General features: G+C 40.4%; 2 protein-coding genes across 3 annotated transcripts in view; one reads left to right on the forward strand and one right to left on the reverse strand.

Annotated features, from left to right (window-relative positions):
* Nucleotides 1–537: 537 nt before the first annotated feature.
* gfi1b (growth factor independent 1B transcription repressor) lies at nucleotides 538–6,330 on the reverse strand. The gene is made up of 7 exons (XM_055040389.1): nucleotides 6,201–6,330; nucleotides 5,883–5,965; nucleotides 5,556–5,750; nucleotides 4,101–4,330; nucleotides 3,340–3,477; nucleotides 2,698–2,863; nucleotides 538–1,760 (listed from the first exon to the last, which is right to left on the reverse strand). The coding sequence occupies exons 2-7, from the start codon at nucleotides 5,956–5,958 to the stop codon at nucleotides 1,582–1,584; spliced, it is 984 nt and encodes a 327-aa protein (XP_054896364.1). The 5' UTR covers nucleotides 5,959–5,965; nucleotides 6,201–6,330; the 3' UTR covers nucleotides 538–1,581.
* A 1,580-nt stretch (nucleotides 6,331–7,910) lies between these two features.
* The window catches only part of tsc1b (TSC complex subunit 1b), a 48,748-nt gene continuing 41,693 nt past the window's right edge, over nucleotides 7,911–14,965 (forward strand). For both annotated transcript variants that reach the window (XM_055040225.1, XM_055040224.1), the window contains exons 1-9: nucleotides 7,911–8,218; nucleotides 11,676–11,888; nucleotides 11,964–12,067; nucleotides 12,219–12,371; nucleotides 12,933–13,077; nucleotides 13,160–13,314; nucleotides 13,685–13,758; nucleotides 13,846–14,024; nucleotides 14,351–14,466. In XM_055040225.1, coding sequence (XP_054896200.1) covers nucleotides 11,780–11,888; nucleotides 11,964–12,067; nucleotides 12,219–12,371; nucleotides 12,933–13,077; nucleotides 13,160–13,314; nucleotides 13,685–13,758; nucleotides 13,846–14,024; nucleotides 14,351–14,466 — 1,035 coding nt within the window. In that variant the 5' untranslated portion in view covers nucleotides 7,911–8,218; nucleotides 11,676–11,779. The remainder of the gene's footprint in view (nucleotides 8,219–11,675; nucleotides 11,889–11,963; nucleotides 12,068–12,218; nucleotides 12,372–12,932; nucleotides 13,078–13,159; nucleotides 13,315–13,684; nucleotides 13,759–13,845; nucleotides 14,025–14,350; nucleotides 14,467–14,965) is intronic.

Raw genomic sequence — 14,965 nt, forward strand, 5'->3', positions numbered from 1 at the left:
CGTTTGTTGCCGTTTGTTTGTTGTAAGTAAATCCAACAGACTGGAAGGGAGGTGTGGCAGTTAACTCAAGTAATCAATCCCTTTTCCACACACACACACACACACACACACACACACACACACACACACACACACACACACACACACACACACACACACACACACACACACACACTCTTTAATCCCTGTTTTCCAATGAAACCAAATGCAGAATTCATGAGCTTTCCTCTGATTTGACTTCTGCTTTTTTATGTTTTCGAAGCCATTTGTGTTTCGATTCCTGAACTCTTCCCTAACTTCCCCTTCCTGCTGCTTTCTAGCCCACTATCAGATGCTGCGCGTGGATTTGCATGACGCTCCAGGTGTGTTATTTGACTGCAGGATCACTCCGGTCACGCAACAGATTTTCACCCAACTTAACAGTCCTGCAGGAATCCTACATCCTGCTTTGGATGAGAACCTGGCGCAAAAACAAACAAATGAAAAAGTGTGTGGCTCTCAACACAAAAAAGGAAAAACAAAGATTTTTTTCCGGGATTGCAATTTATATCAAATCATTTATTATCCCCAACAACCTGAATCATCCAAACACTGCAAAAATACAAAGTATGTTTGTGTAAATTCTAGTTAAAATATGACAAAATTAACTTCCAAGTAATTAATTTTGATTATAAAATGATTTGCTCCACTGGCGGATTCTTCCAATATAATATGTGAAATAATCTAGTAGAACATGTCATTTTTTTAAATCAACATTACAGATTTATTTACTTAAAATAAGCTCTTTTATCTTGCTAAAAAGTTACTTTTAAGTTACTTGCAATCAAAGATCAGTAGAGTGGAATTACTTCAAAGTATTTTACTCAACTACTCAAGTTAAAGTGAAAAGTTACTCGAGTACAGAGTAACTTTAGAAATTACATCATCATATGGGCCAAAATATAAAATTAAGTGGAAATTTGGGTGTTTCAAGAACCAAAATGACATTAATTCATATAAGTAATAAAAAAAAAATCAGACAAAATATTTTTACCAGATTAGTCTCTTTCTATGAAACACTCATGAAACTTTGACAGAAACTGCAGCTGTGAGTCAGTTTGTGGTGAATCTTTGGTTAAAACGTGTTTTTCATTCAGTGGGAAGAAAATACAGAAATTTTAATCAAATAAGAGAAGAAAAGTAAAAAGTACAGCGTAATAAAAAGTGGTTTTTTCCAGAAAAGTTAGGTAGGTTGCTAGGTAACGGGCCTGTCTCCCCTGGGGTTGCTAGGTAACGGGCCTGTCTCCCCTGGGGTTGCTAGGTAACGGGCTGTCTCCCCTGGGGTTGCTAGGTAACGGCGATGCACCTGCTGATTCGTAATGAAACTTGACCACAAAACCTGGTGATATTTTGTGTTTTTGCAGTGACCAGAGTATAAATACACAGTTACACCAATTTTCCACATTTATACAGTCGTTTGTCTTTTAAGACGGATTCCCATATATTACATTTCAGTTTGCCTGGGGGAGTCCCGCCGTCGCAGACACGCCTGACACTCGCTGTTTTAATAGAAATCTAATATGTACAAACATTCGGGCGCCGTCACTTCATGCCGTGCTGACTCTCGTGATGGCGGCGCAGATCCACCTTTCTCTGGAAGCCCTTTGAGCAAACATCGCACCCAAACGGCTTGAATCCCGTGTGCTTCCTGCTGTGGGTGATCAGGTTGGAGCTCTGGCTGAACGCTTTGCCGCAAACCTGGCACTTGTGCGGCTTTTCGCCTGCGAAAATGAAAATTGCGTCACTTTTCTGTTCTTTTTCTTTCTTTTTTTTTTTTTTACCTTGACTGATTTGATTTGCAAAAAATCAGAGTAGCTTAAAAACAGCATCAGATGTTTCCAGCTCACAGGTAAAGTTTCTATTGGCGACCAATCGAGAAGAATCGCGCCTTTGTTCAGATTTGTAGAAGCCGTGCTGTCAACAAACGTCAACTGGACACACTTCCTTTTATAGAGCGCGGCGCGAAGCAGGAAAACCAGACATGCAAATTCACGGGATATTTGTTTAAACTTCTTTTTCTGATTTATCAGCAGCTTTACAACCTCTGGAAACAATTCCTCCATGCTGCACCTGGAAAGTAGCTGATATCACCAAACACGTCTTTGGACAGAAACGAAACCCAAAACTGGAAATCAAATGAAAACTACAAACCCAGTGGATGGAGGACAGTGTTAAGGGACCAAAATAACAAATAAATAACAAAAATAAAGTCGTAGTTTTACAAGAATAAAGTTGACATAACATGTGAATGAAGTCATAACACCATGACTGCATTTTTGTGATTTTATTTATTCTCGTATTATTTCAACTTTCTTTTCATCCAACTTTATTCTTGTAATCTTTTAAAATAGCTTTATGTGTCCTAAAATATTGCATTATATTTGATCTGAATAAATGCAAAAACGCTATTTTCAAATAATTAGTTAATTTATTTTATTTGTGCTAAAATCCCCAAACTGTTGTTTTATCTGCAGATGACTCTTAATCTACAAATGATCAAACATTCACTAAAGGACTGCTGCATCATTGCATAAATTGTTTATTTTCCCATTTTAAAAATTATTCTATTACTAAAATAAAAAGCAGCGAGTGAGATAATTTTTTCATCGTTAGAATAATCGATCACCAAAACAATTGTTAATTCTCCGCTGTAGTTACCCGTGTGGATGTACGTGTGCTTCTTCATGTCCGACTTCTGATGGAACCGTTTCCCGCAGTACTGACAGGGGTAAGGTCTGGTGTCGGAGTGGATGAGCAGGTGTGTGGACAGCGTGGAGGAGCGCTTGAAGGATTTACCACACATCTTGCACTCAAAACTTTTTTCCTGAACATACAATAAAATCAAACAATTTATAAAATAAAACAATTTAGCTCCATTTGACAGTTTTTATAAGTAATAAACTGCAAACTTTTGAAAGTAGAATTGCAGTCCTTTAAGGATTTACTCTGACTCCTAATAAAAATCATCTGAAATTCCTCATGCAAATGACTCTGTATTAGATTCAAAACATTACATTTTCAAAGACAAACATGCTAACTTTTGTTAGCAGCACAAAATAATATTAATCTGATTTTAACACAAACAAACAGTCTATAACTACGCTGATGACAGTATGGTAAATTAAATGAAAACGATCAGAAGTACAAATAAACGGCCTTCCACTGCCGCCATTATTCGGCAGCCATATTGAATTTTCACTTTGGATAAAATAAATGAAGCAGGGCAACAAACTACTGTTTTCTCAGTTTTACAAGTTTACATTTTTTACAAAACCTGAAGCAATTTGTGTTTTTGTTTACCTGGGAGTGAACGTTCATGTGCTGCTCCAGACTCACAGCGTGCCCAAAGGTTTTCCTGCAGATGCTGCAACCAAAAGGTCTCATTCCGCTGTGTGACCGCCTGACATGAACCTCCAGTCCGTGAGAAGTTGAGAACACCTGCACAACAAAAAACAGCAAGAATAACCTGAGTAAATTAAATCCAAATGTTGGTTTCACTTAATCAACATTTACTCACACCAACTTGGCTCTTGTTCAATCATGACTTAACATGCTGTGCTTCTCATTCACATTTTGGAGAAAATGTTGACGGAAATGGCAAAAGTTCAAACAAACTTCCTTATTTTTGCAAAAGAAAAAAAAAGTTTTCCTGCCAGTTTGAAGTTGTTTTTAGCTTTTCTGAAAAAAAGTGTTTTGTGTGAAAGGAGAAATGAAAACATCTTTTCTGAATAAAACCCTGAAGGAGTAAACAGTCTGTGCCATACCAGAGGAACAAAACTCCTGAAAAGTTCCAGGTCCCCCTGCCTTTTATTTCAGTTTTCTGAGATGTGTGGTCCATGCTAGTTTTTAACCTCTACTTCCTGTTTTTTTGCTCCGTTCTAAAATTGAGCTTGAGAGGGCCGCCCAAAATGCCCCAGAGGGCCACAAAGGGCCCCGGGCCGCACTTTGGACACGCCAGGATGGAATAATATACACAAGGCGAGGTTGGTTTTGATTGGCCCTTATTTTAATCAATGAAGTCATCATCTTAAATATTGACAGTGATGGGAAAAGCTGCCTACTTTGTCACAGGTGATGCAGTGGTAGGTGTTGGAGCTGGGGGAGTAGTGCGTGCTGCAGTCCAGTGGCTGCTGCGGCGGCGGACTGCGGCTGATGTGGCCGCCATACAGGCTGCTGGCGTGCTGCAGCACCGTGGGGCTGAAGCTCAGCTGCCGCAGCTCGTAGGACGACGACACCGGCTCCCAGGCGTACGAAGGCTTGTAGTAAGGCGGGAACTCGCCCATGTGGGGCTCTAACACGGGGAGAACAAGTTGAAAGGTGAAATATTTTTGCTTCCCTAAACAGGTTGGGACACAAAACATGTTCATTACACAAAATCATTCTTTGAGCAGGAGATTTTAGCTTTCCAGCAGCCATTGTAAAAAGCCGCTGACAGTTTTTTCTTAGAAAGCAATTGAGAACTAGATGGAAGTACAAAACGTGTACATAGTTTCAATTTTATTCTTTAAAAATGGGACATTAGCTATCATTTAGCATTTACATGCAAATGTATGAGATTATAGCCACGTGACTAATTTCCATATCTCGTCCCACTGGCAGGATGGTGATAATATGAAGTTTAGTGAGAAGCAAAGAAGAACCAGCAGAATCAGACCACTGCATAAAAACCTTTACACTTAACTCTGATCCAGAACCGCACAGCATTCTGGGAGATGTAGGAAGAGTAAAGACTTATGCATCCACCTCTCGCAGCTAGCTAAGTTCGGTTTTTGGTCGCCTAGCCTCAACAAGTGGCAGTTTCAGGTTTTGCCACAACTGCTTAAAAATAAACAACAACCGGGGATAAAACAGGAAAGGCTTTGCAATCAGCTCGGCAGCATTTCACATCTTTAAAGCACAAAAACTAATCAATACATAGATTTCATATGACGTCACACCTTCGTTAGCTTTGCAACTGACAGCCATCTTGACAGGCGGTTGCTATGGAGTTGCTATGATAACGACAGACAAGCCTCAGACTTGTTCCTATCTAACTTATTACAACTGCTTGAGTGCTCTGCAGAACTCTGTGTGATACTGAGACAAATATCAGCGACATTTAGGGAACTACTTACAGCTGAACTAGCAAAACTAGCTAGCTACTGTGGCTTTTATCTGCTAGCTAACACCGACATGGAGCCTACATGTTTGTTACTTTACTCTGCCAGTTACCAGATCCTTGTTATTGATCTGAAGAGTTCATGCATCCTTGACAAATTCGTTCAAACATTGATTGTATGCGTCCATGGATATCAGGCGGCGAAGCGCCTCCATTTTATATTTGTGTTAACTAGGCTGCTAACTCAGAGTGTGAGATCAGAGGTCAATCTCTCAAAGTGGTCAAGAACGCCCACATATTTTATTTCATTGATCTCAAGCCATCCCGCCATGCCTCGTGGGGCGCTTGCCTACTAAGATGGCGGACCATTTCCGGTTCAGATATGAAACAAAGCGTCCGGACTCAGGCCGCTGCTGACCTGTCAGGTAGTAGGGCTGTGAGGGGGCGAGCGGCGGGCTGGCCGGCTCTGGGTGAGCAGGGACGGGACACCGCGGCTCTGAATCCCCCGGAGGGGAGCACCTGTCTGCGGACAGGGGGGGGCCCTCAGACAGGGAGGGGCCCTCAGACAGGGGCTCCTCTGATGAGTCTGTGCTCTGCAGCTGCGACGGGACTTCTGAGAAATGCACAAGAAATGAACAAAACAAGCAACTTTGATGTTTAATGCATGCGACATTAAAGCAGATGTTGTAATTTAGCGGAGAAAAATTGATGCATTTCCCATTTAAAGTTACAGACGAAGTCTCACCCTGATCCTCTTCATAAGTGCGGTGGACGTTATAAGAGGCGCACCGTTTGTTTTTCACCAGAAATGACCGCGGCATGTTGTTTCTGCACACAAAACATTTTCTATTTGTTTTCAACGCAATAAATAAAATGAAGCATTCCAAAATGTCATTATAACGTTAAATAAATATGCAAACTACGCATTAGAAAATATTTTTTAAGGTTTTAGAATTAGTTGGAGCTAAAATGTAATTCTGAAGAAGTTTTTTTCCTTGACACTAAAAGATATGGTTAACTACCTGCTTGAGTTATGATGCAATTGATGAAGCAATTAACTCACCGTTAATTGATCCCGAATTAAAACAACAATAATAAAGTTTATGGATCCAAGACGCGTCGCAGGGACAGAAATCCGTCCCCTAAAAGCCGCAGGAGCGTTAAAGCAGAGTAAGACGCATCATCAGCGCTCGCAGCTCGCTGTTTTTCCTCCCCTCCCTGATTTTCAATCAGATAACTTCGCAGGGGAATCTGACTGTGGTTTCAGCCAATGAAAAGGCCAAGCTGCAGGTGGAAATTTGCGTAGAAAAACAGCGGCCTTGGGAACAGTTACACAAAACAGCACGACGGGGAGAGACACATTTATTTATTTAATTTAATTTTTTTTACTCAAAACATGTGAAACATGCGACAATAAAATAAAAATAACTTCTGCGTAATGAATTTTAAAAAATGCAGAAACAAAAAACAAACAAACAAAAACAAAAAACTTTAACTTTTAAAACAAGTCCGTATCGGTTTCTGTTCGGTTTACTGGAAGTAAAGTAAAATAAAGTAAATTTGTGTGAAAGATTTAAGATTCTCCAAAGTCACAGTCTGCTTGTCCAGGCGCAGCCGACTGCTGCTTGCTATGGCGACACAAAAACACAATTTAGTCACTCAATTAAATGGAAAGTTAATTTTAATAATAAATTAATTAACAATCACCACCATCATCATCGTCTTCCTCTTGTTAGTCATCATCATTTGTGAGCGTTTCAAAATGAAGTTTGAGTGCAAGAGCGACATCTAGTGGAGAAAAACCTCAACGTGCATTAAATATAATGTGATGTAATAACATCCTATTATGTAAAAATACTATAATAAACTAGAAAGTTGTTGCAAATATTGCAATGTTCATTTATTTCTGTAACTCCATTATGAAGTGAAGCAGATTATTTACACACATTTGATGTTTTTACGCCTTTATTTCTGTTAAGTAAAATAAGCTTACAGTTCATGAAAACACAGTGTTTACATCAGATAAATGTGGAGATATGAAAAATTTTGGACTCGAATCTCACAGAATTCTGACTTTATTATTCAAACTTCCATATCAGATTTTTGGCTTTAATCTCCAAATTGTGATTTTAATGTCAGAATTCTAACATTTTTATTATTCAGATTTTTAAAAATCATTGTAAAAAATGTTGACTTTCAACTAATGAGAATTCAGACTCTAATCTCAAATTAAATTTAAAAATTAAAATAAAACATTATGATCATAATTCTGCCTTTAATCCATGATAAATCAGACTTTAATCTCAAGCTCTGATATTAATCTCAGAATTCTAACATCATTATTATTAAAATGGCAAACATTGTTATCAAAATTCAGAATTTATTCTATGAGAATTCAGACTTTATTTTTGACTTTGCTGTTAAAACTGAAAACATTATAACCAAAATTTTTGACTTTAATCTGTGAGAAATCAGACTTGAATCTCAGGATTCCGATTATAATCTCAGAATTCTACCCTTGTTATTAAAATTCTTTCTGAATTAAGACTTTTTTCTCTTTTTTTTAATTAAAACTTTAATACCAAATGTTTTATTGTCACAATTTTGAGTTTAATTTTAGAATTTTGACATAAAGATTTCAGATTTTTTTCCCCTATAAATAATTATCTTCTGCAAAACAAAAAGACGTGTTTCTGTAAAATCTTATTTAATTCGCCTTAAAAAATAATAAACCTGAGTCGCGCGTGCGCTGTCTGCATGTGGGTCACGCGAAACCGCATTACACAGTTCAGCCCTTCAGCAGCAGCGATGGGAAAACAAACTTAAACTGCGCGACAGCGATAAGAATCAGCAATTATCCCTGTGAAAGCTCGAGCGGAGTGTCGGCTGTCGGGATGAGGATGAGTTCCAGAAGCGGTCCCGGTTCGGTGCCGCTGGAAAAGCGGCAGCATTAAGGCGCAGAGCCGCTCGGAGTTGCGGGATTAGTTCGCTCGCAGCCTGACAGCGGAGGCTGACTGCGGTGGGATGGGCTGTGAGGTGTTCAAGATGGCGGCGCCCTGTGGAGTGAATCTACTCTAACAGGTAAACAGCTCCACTTATTTGCGAATAATCCGGTTTGTTGTCAGCGGGTTCCGGCCCGGATGTTGCGTTGGGTCCAAACCGAGCCGATCTGGCCGCTGTGGGTCGAACCGAGCCCGACTGACTCGGGGAATAAGTGCTGGTCGGAGTGTGGGTCGCTGCTCCCAGCTAACGTTAGCTGTCGGCGCTGGGTTGACTTGTGTTTTTTCCCCACTGGACAGACCTGGTGATGGATAGACGTGATGTTTCAGAGACGACATCTTGGTTTCATCTCTGGTATTTATTTATTTTTGCTAGACGTGTCACGGAAAAGAAATGTTCGTGTTTTAGAAGCGGGTAAAGTAAAGCCAAGCCTGCCCATTGTTCTCTGCGAGTTGTTTACGACAAGCAGCAGCAGCAGCAGCCAGTGGTCAGTCTTCATGCAGCAGCTGCTCCTCTGCCTTTCTGACCGATGCATTTAATGTTGCATTTAATGCATCTCAATGCTTGGCTGTACCCTCAACATGCAACCAGCCAGCAGAAAGTGTCCACTGGACTCTTTTGTTGCTGTTTTCTTCGAGTTAAACCCAGCAGGATGTTTTTGCTGGAACCCTGCAAAAGAATTCAAAATTCAGTGCGTTTTCAAATTATTTCAATAATTATTTTTAAGGGAGGGGGAAAAAATGCCCCCCTTGATGCTTGAATCATTCACTTGAATTGTATGATTCAAGTGTCTTTGGCAGCAGTCAGTGTTGCAACAAATCTAAAGACACTTCTGACTGAAGATTTTCTTCATGACAGTCTCATGACATGCTAACAACTCGGTATCACAACAGAGGCAGTATTTCACGGTAACATGACCTGGATGACATCATCAGCTGTCAGGAAGCTCTGCTAATCCACCTCATTTGCTTTTGCTTCTCCTCTTTAAACGTCTATTTAGTTTTATGGTTGTTAGTTTGTACTTTCTGCTCTGCATCCATGATGTCTCCTTTTCAACGCTTATGGGATGTTTGGGGTCGTAGTTCAGGCATAATTAGAGTTTATGAGACGGGGGGCTAACTAGCAGCCCCCCGTTTTTCATTAATGAGCTGAAAAACAATACCTGGTTTCCACAGTTACGCATCATAACCTCTCTGAAGGCAAGAAAGTAAGAGCAAAAATACTTCCAGCTGCATAGCGTCCAGTAATTGTCCAAACATGTAAATATTTATACCTAATATCCTGTGTGGAATAAAGTTTTCAATAGTTTTGAATTAAAAGGGAAAGTTTTAATCCTTTTAGTAGAGATTTTTCTGTACATCAGATGTTTTGAAGTGGATCTGCTGCATTTCTGCAGGTTCCCAACATATTGGGACCCTAAAAATACCCAGAGAAAGCACAAGAGAACTTCCGACTCCAAAAGTTGTTGAAAAATAGCCTGAATAGACACTTTTTTCCAAATTTTTCTGAAACTCAGAAGTTGAACATTTGTGAGAGAGAACTCATTAATCCTGGAAAGGTTAAAGAGAAAACAACATTTTTGAGTCTAAAAGTTGGAAATTTGTTAGAAAACATTTTGAGCTTCTAGAATTTTTTAGAAAAAAAAACATGGGAATTTTTGAGTTTCAAAAATCAGAACTTTTTGACTTTTGGAAATTTTCTGAGTTTCAAGAGTTTACATTTTTAAAAGTTCGAAGCTGTTCATTCTAGAAATTTCAATTTCAGCGTTATTTGGCAGAGATTTACTCCTTTTTTTTATTTCTATCTACAATAGGCCCAATTTGCCGCCGTCTGCAGCGACTCGTGTCTCCTACTCAGATAGTTATGGTTTCCAGGGCCTCGCTGGTCGCGGCGGCGCTGCATAAAGCGTCTTTGTGGTGCGGAGCATTCCCCGGCTGCCTGAGATCACATTGAACGTTGCTCATGTTTGTGTCTGCTCTCCTCACCCGGACGTCCAGCCACATGAGTCAGCAGTCGATTGAAACAGAGGGACGATTGAGCTGCGGATGCTTCGCTCCGCCGCATCAGAAACAAGCGGCGAGCTGATTGGTCAGGGAAGAAGCGCAGCTACGTTTGAAGAAACTTTCAGTTGATTGTCATGTTTTAGCAGCTTTGTCTGCTCAGACGTTTGAAGTGAGATCTGAAGAGATGAGATCGGTTTGTGCTGAATCATTGTTCCAGGTTGGTGAATAAGCTGCCTGGCATTAATGAGCTGCCTGTCAGGATTACACTGTAAATCTGCTGCGGATGGAATATCTAATCTTTGTTGATATTAGAAAACATTCAGGTTGTTAATTCTGATCTACAGTTTCATTTTTTTCTTTATTTTCTCTAAATGAGGTTGATGAAAGTTGGTGCCTCGGGAAAAGAAACCAAACTAAAGGCCTGGATTTATTTTATTAATCAAATCAGAGCAGTTTTTATCTGTAAAATTATCAATCAGTAACTTCTGTTTTTGCAATTCGGAAATTTTTAATGTACAGTTTTAAATTTAGTGCAATTTTTCTACAAAAACACTTAGAAGCATTTGTTTTAAGTGATGCTAACTCCCACCTGCAGGTGGCAGTATTTGTTACTTCTACTACTCTGTTGCCCAGCCTGACTGGATATAAAGTTACTGTCTGTATGGTGACTAAAAAAGTCACATTTACCGTCTAAAATAGACGTAAATATTCCAAAATTCCTTATAAATATTTCCAAACTAGGTACACAAATTCAGTGGCATTCTAAGAAAAAAACACAAAAACAGCAAAATCCTGGAGGGATTGATTACTGTGACCAATCGATCAATGACAGGAAATAATTTCAAAATCCAACTAAAAAAAAAAAATCCGTATTTTTTACAAATGAAAATTTCAAAACCCCAAAATTTGATTCATCAATAAAATTAATTTATCACCCAGTACTAATCTGGATAAGGGAAAAAATGACTAATAGGGTTAATCATAATTAATCAAAATTTTATTACATCTTAAAATATTTTTCTTATTTAAAAAAATGAATTGTTTATTTGCATCTGTTATTAAAAAAAAAGGTTTAAATGGGTGAAAGGGAAATCTGTACAATGTGCCAATTTTTTTAATTAATTGATTAACTGCTAATTGGCATATACAAACAAAAAAAAAATCCACTTGCTGAAAGAACAACATATTCAGACCAGTAAATGAGCCAAAACCGTACAAAAATAAAAATGTTGTATTCAGGATTTTAAAAATAACATTTGACTCTAAATACATTTTTCCCCAAACTCCTCAAATTGCGCATTGTTGGCTTCTGGTGGAAGAAACATTTAAAATGTTTTTCTTATTTCAAAAAACGAATTATTGTATAGAAAAGGTTGAATTGGTTAATTGAGAAATCTGCAGAATGAGCCTATTTAAAAATAAAATTATTGTTAGATTAATCGACTGCTAAATTAATTGTTAGTTTTAGCTCCTGTCTGCAGAACTCTCTCAGAATTCTCTGTTTGTGACTCTGGGTTTGGGTTCTGACCCGCCAGTGGTGCCTGGAGACTGTATTGGTGGGCGGGCCCCAGGAGTCCTCCAGGCAAGCCGGCACTGACACTGTGAGAGAAACGCGGCCTCCACCTCCAGCACTGCCACCATGGCCAGGGAGCAGCCCAACGTCGGGGACCTCCTCCCGCTCTTGGAGACCTCTGACCTCCAGCAGCTCGAAGAGATCCGGAGCCTCATCAACGAGCAGCTCAGCACCGGTGGGTCCATCCGGCTCCGTCGACCTGCGCAGAAGTAAACAAACGAGCCGGTTAAAAACGCTGCTTTCCTTCCAGAGCGAGGCTCCATGCTGCTGAACGCGTTGGTGGACTACTTCCTGGAAACCAACTCCACCCAGGCCCTGCATATCCTGTCCTCAGTCAGAGAGCCGCATGACAAGGTGAGAGTCCGGTTCAACCCAACTGCGTTTCCTTTGTATTGAGCTGTAACTCTGGTTGTTCCCCTCCTTTATTCCTTTAAGCATGAAAACCATCAGTTCTTTTCTATCTTTCCTTGGTGTAAATGCATCCAACCGTTTTTCCGCCGCCCAGCACCTTCTGGACAAGATGAACGACTGTATGGCCAAACCAGCTTGCCGGCTGCCCACCCTCACGCTGCTCGGACACGTGGTCCGAAAGCAGCCGTCCTGGATCCACAAGATGGCCCGCTACCCTCTGCTGCTCTCACTGCTGAAATGCCTCAAGGTAAGCCACCATGTTGGCACAAAGCAGCAGGGAGAGACGGTTTGGTTTGTTGATGATGATCGAGATTCTCATGGAGTTATTGGTTTTTGGTGGGAGTGAGAAGCAGAACCCGTCTCCTTGCCACTGATTTAAATACCAATGTCGGGCCTTCAGGGAGTTGGATGGATGGATGGATGGATGGATGGATGGATGTTGGTTAGTTGATTGGATGGATGTTAATTGATTGGATGGATGGATGTTTGATTGGATGGATGGATGGACGGACGGATGGACAAATGGATGTTTGAATGGATGGATGGACATTTGGACAGTTGGATGGGTGGATGGTTAGACGGATGGATGGATGGATGAACTGCTTCCTGTCTCCATCTTTCCTCCTTTAAACCATTTTAATTTGTTTCATTAATTATCCAGACTTGTTGCTTGTATTAATTTTCTCGAGTTTAGCTCATAGGAACAGAAAATGGCGTCCTCTCAGTCCAGAATCAGACCAAAGTGTCGATCGTCCTTCTGCCCTGGTACCTGAACGTTTTCTCCATGACCTCAATGTTTTCCCTGCAGACTGACACAGACGTAGTGGTGCTGATAACCGGAGTTCTGGTGCTCATCACTCTGCTTCCCATGATCCCTCAAGCCGGGAAGCAGCACCTCTGGGAGTATTTCGACATCTTCGGCCGCCTGGCGTCGTGGAATCTCAAGAACCCGGGTAGGGAAGGTGGCTGTTGGACCTTCTGGTAGCTCCGTGTTCGTCCAGCTAACCATCCCGCTAACCGTCTCCTCCCATCCAGGCCACGTTTCCGAGGTCTACCTGATCCACCTCCACGCCTCCGTCTACTCCCTCTTCCATAGGCTCTACGGAATGTATCCATGCAACTTCGTCTCCTACTTACGCTCCCACTACAGCATGAAGGAGAACATGGAGACCTTCGAGGAGGTGGTGAAGGTGAGCTCATGACCCATGTTGCTGAAATGTGGAAAAGTCTAGACAAAATTCACATTTTGCATGATTTTGTACTCCCACAAGACTGAACTGGTTTTACTGCTGTACAATGGCTGCTGGAAAAAACAAGTTTTGTTGTTTACCTAAAATCCAGAAACAACTTGCTGTGCAGGAGGCTCTACTAATGCTTCTTAAATATGAGAGGTGGCATCTGTTTGCAGCCATTTTCAGGTGTGAGTGTAAATGTTGAATTGGGGGCGTGGCCAACAGCAGCTTATTTGGATTTAAAGTGACAGGCGGCTCTAAAACATAAAATCTCTTTATCTGAGCCTTAGATGAACAGTTCAGTGTTAATTGTGTGAAACCCTTTCAGCCAATGCTTGAACATGTTCGTATACATCCCGAGTTGGTGACGGGAACCAAGGACCACGAGCTCGACCCCACCAGGTGAACCCATCCTCTGCCTCCCGGATAAAATCCTTCTTTAGTTTTATTCGTTTCTCTCTTCCTGATGGCGCTCTGCTTTCTTTACAGGTGGAAAAAGTATGAAATCCATGACATCGTCATTGAATGTGCCAAAGTGTCCCTAGACCCAAAGGAGGCGTCCTGTGAGGAGGGCTACGCCACCATGCCTGAGAACTTTTACCCACAAGCCCACCTGCGGGCGCAGGACTCCACGTCGAGCCCCTACACGGACCTGCACAGCAGCTACGGTGAGAAAACACGCTTTAATGCTACGTTTATCTCATATTTCTATTTGTTTCATTGCCAAAAATCAAACTATTCAGAATTTTTGAAGTATTAGGACTGGGATTGAAACGATTATTTTATTTCAATAATCAGCTGATTTAGTGATTAATTAATTGTTACCTGAAGTACACAGACTGAAAACAATGCAACTTGCAACTTGCAGAATAAAACATTCAGAGCATAAATGAAGGCAAAAGTGTATAAAAAAATATATACATGTTGTATGTAAGATAAAAGATCTTTACATGTAAACATGCTTTAGCTTCAAAGTTTCAACGCTTCTCGACAGGAAGTTCCTCTTCGACGCCGTTCTCGACTCCGCGGCAGCCGCCCCTGTCCCTGCCGCCCCTCTCAGGGACTCAGTCCTCCTCGTCCTACCGCAGCCCGCAGACCTCCAGACGGCAGGCAAGACCATCCGTCAGCTGGTTTAGAGCTGGACGATTGATGGATTTAGTTTCTGAAAATCTCCTGTTTATTTGGGCTTTCAACTCTGCGATGAAATGTCAGGCTAAGATTTTTATTCTTTTAATTCAGAGAATAAAGTTACAGTATGACAAGAAAACGGTCAAAATAATGTGAAAATAATGTGTTATTACCAGAATAAAGTTGAAATATTTTGAGAATGAAAATATTTCATATAATTTTATAAGAACTCCTACGTAACATTAAATAAGGAATGTTGCACATTGGTGACGGTGTTATAAATTTTCATTTGAAAAATTCAATTTTCTCATTTGAAATAATTGGGAGATTTTAGTTTTTCCAAATTGCCCAACTCTAGTTTTGTTTGGTTTTTAATGTCTTAAATAAATTTAAAGCAAATTTGGGCCGCTGAAAAAAAAATCTGATTTTTATTTTGTATATCAGAAATCTGACTTTTATCAAAATTATAATTTTTTAAAAA

Source organism: Poeciliopsis prolifica, unplaced genomic scaffold (assembly GCF_027474105.1).
Source record: "Poeciliopsis prolifica strain line A6 unplaced genomic scaffold, Auburn_PproV2 SCAFFOLD015, whole genome shotgun sequence".
NCBI classification, from domain to species: Eukaryota; Metazoa; Chordata; class Actinopteri; order Cyprinodontiformes; family Poeciliidae; genus Poeciliopsis; species Poeciliopsis prolifica.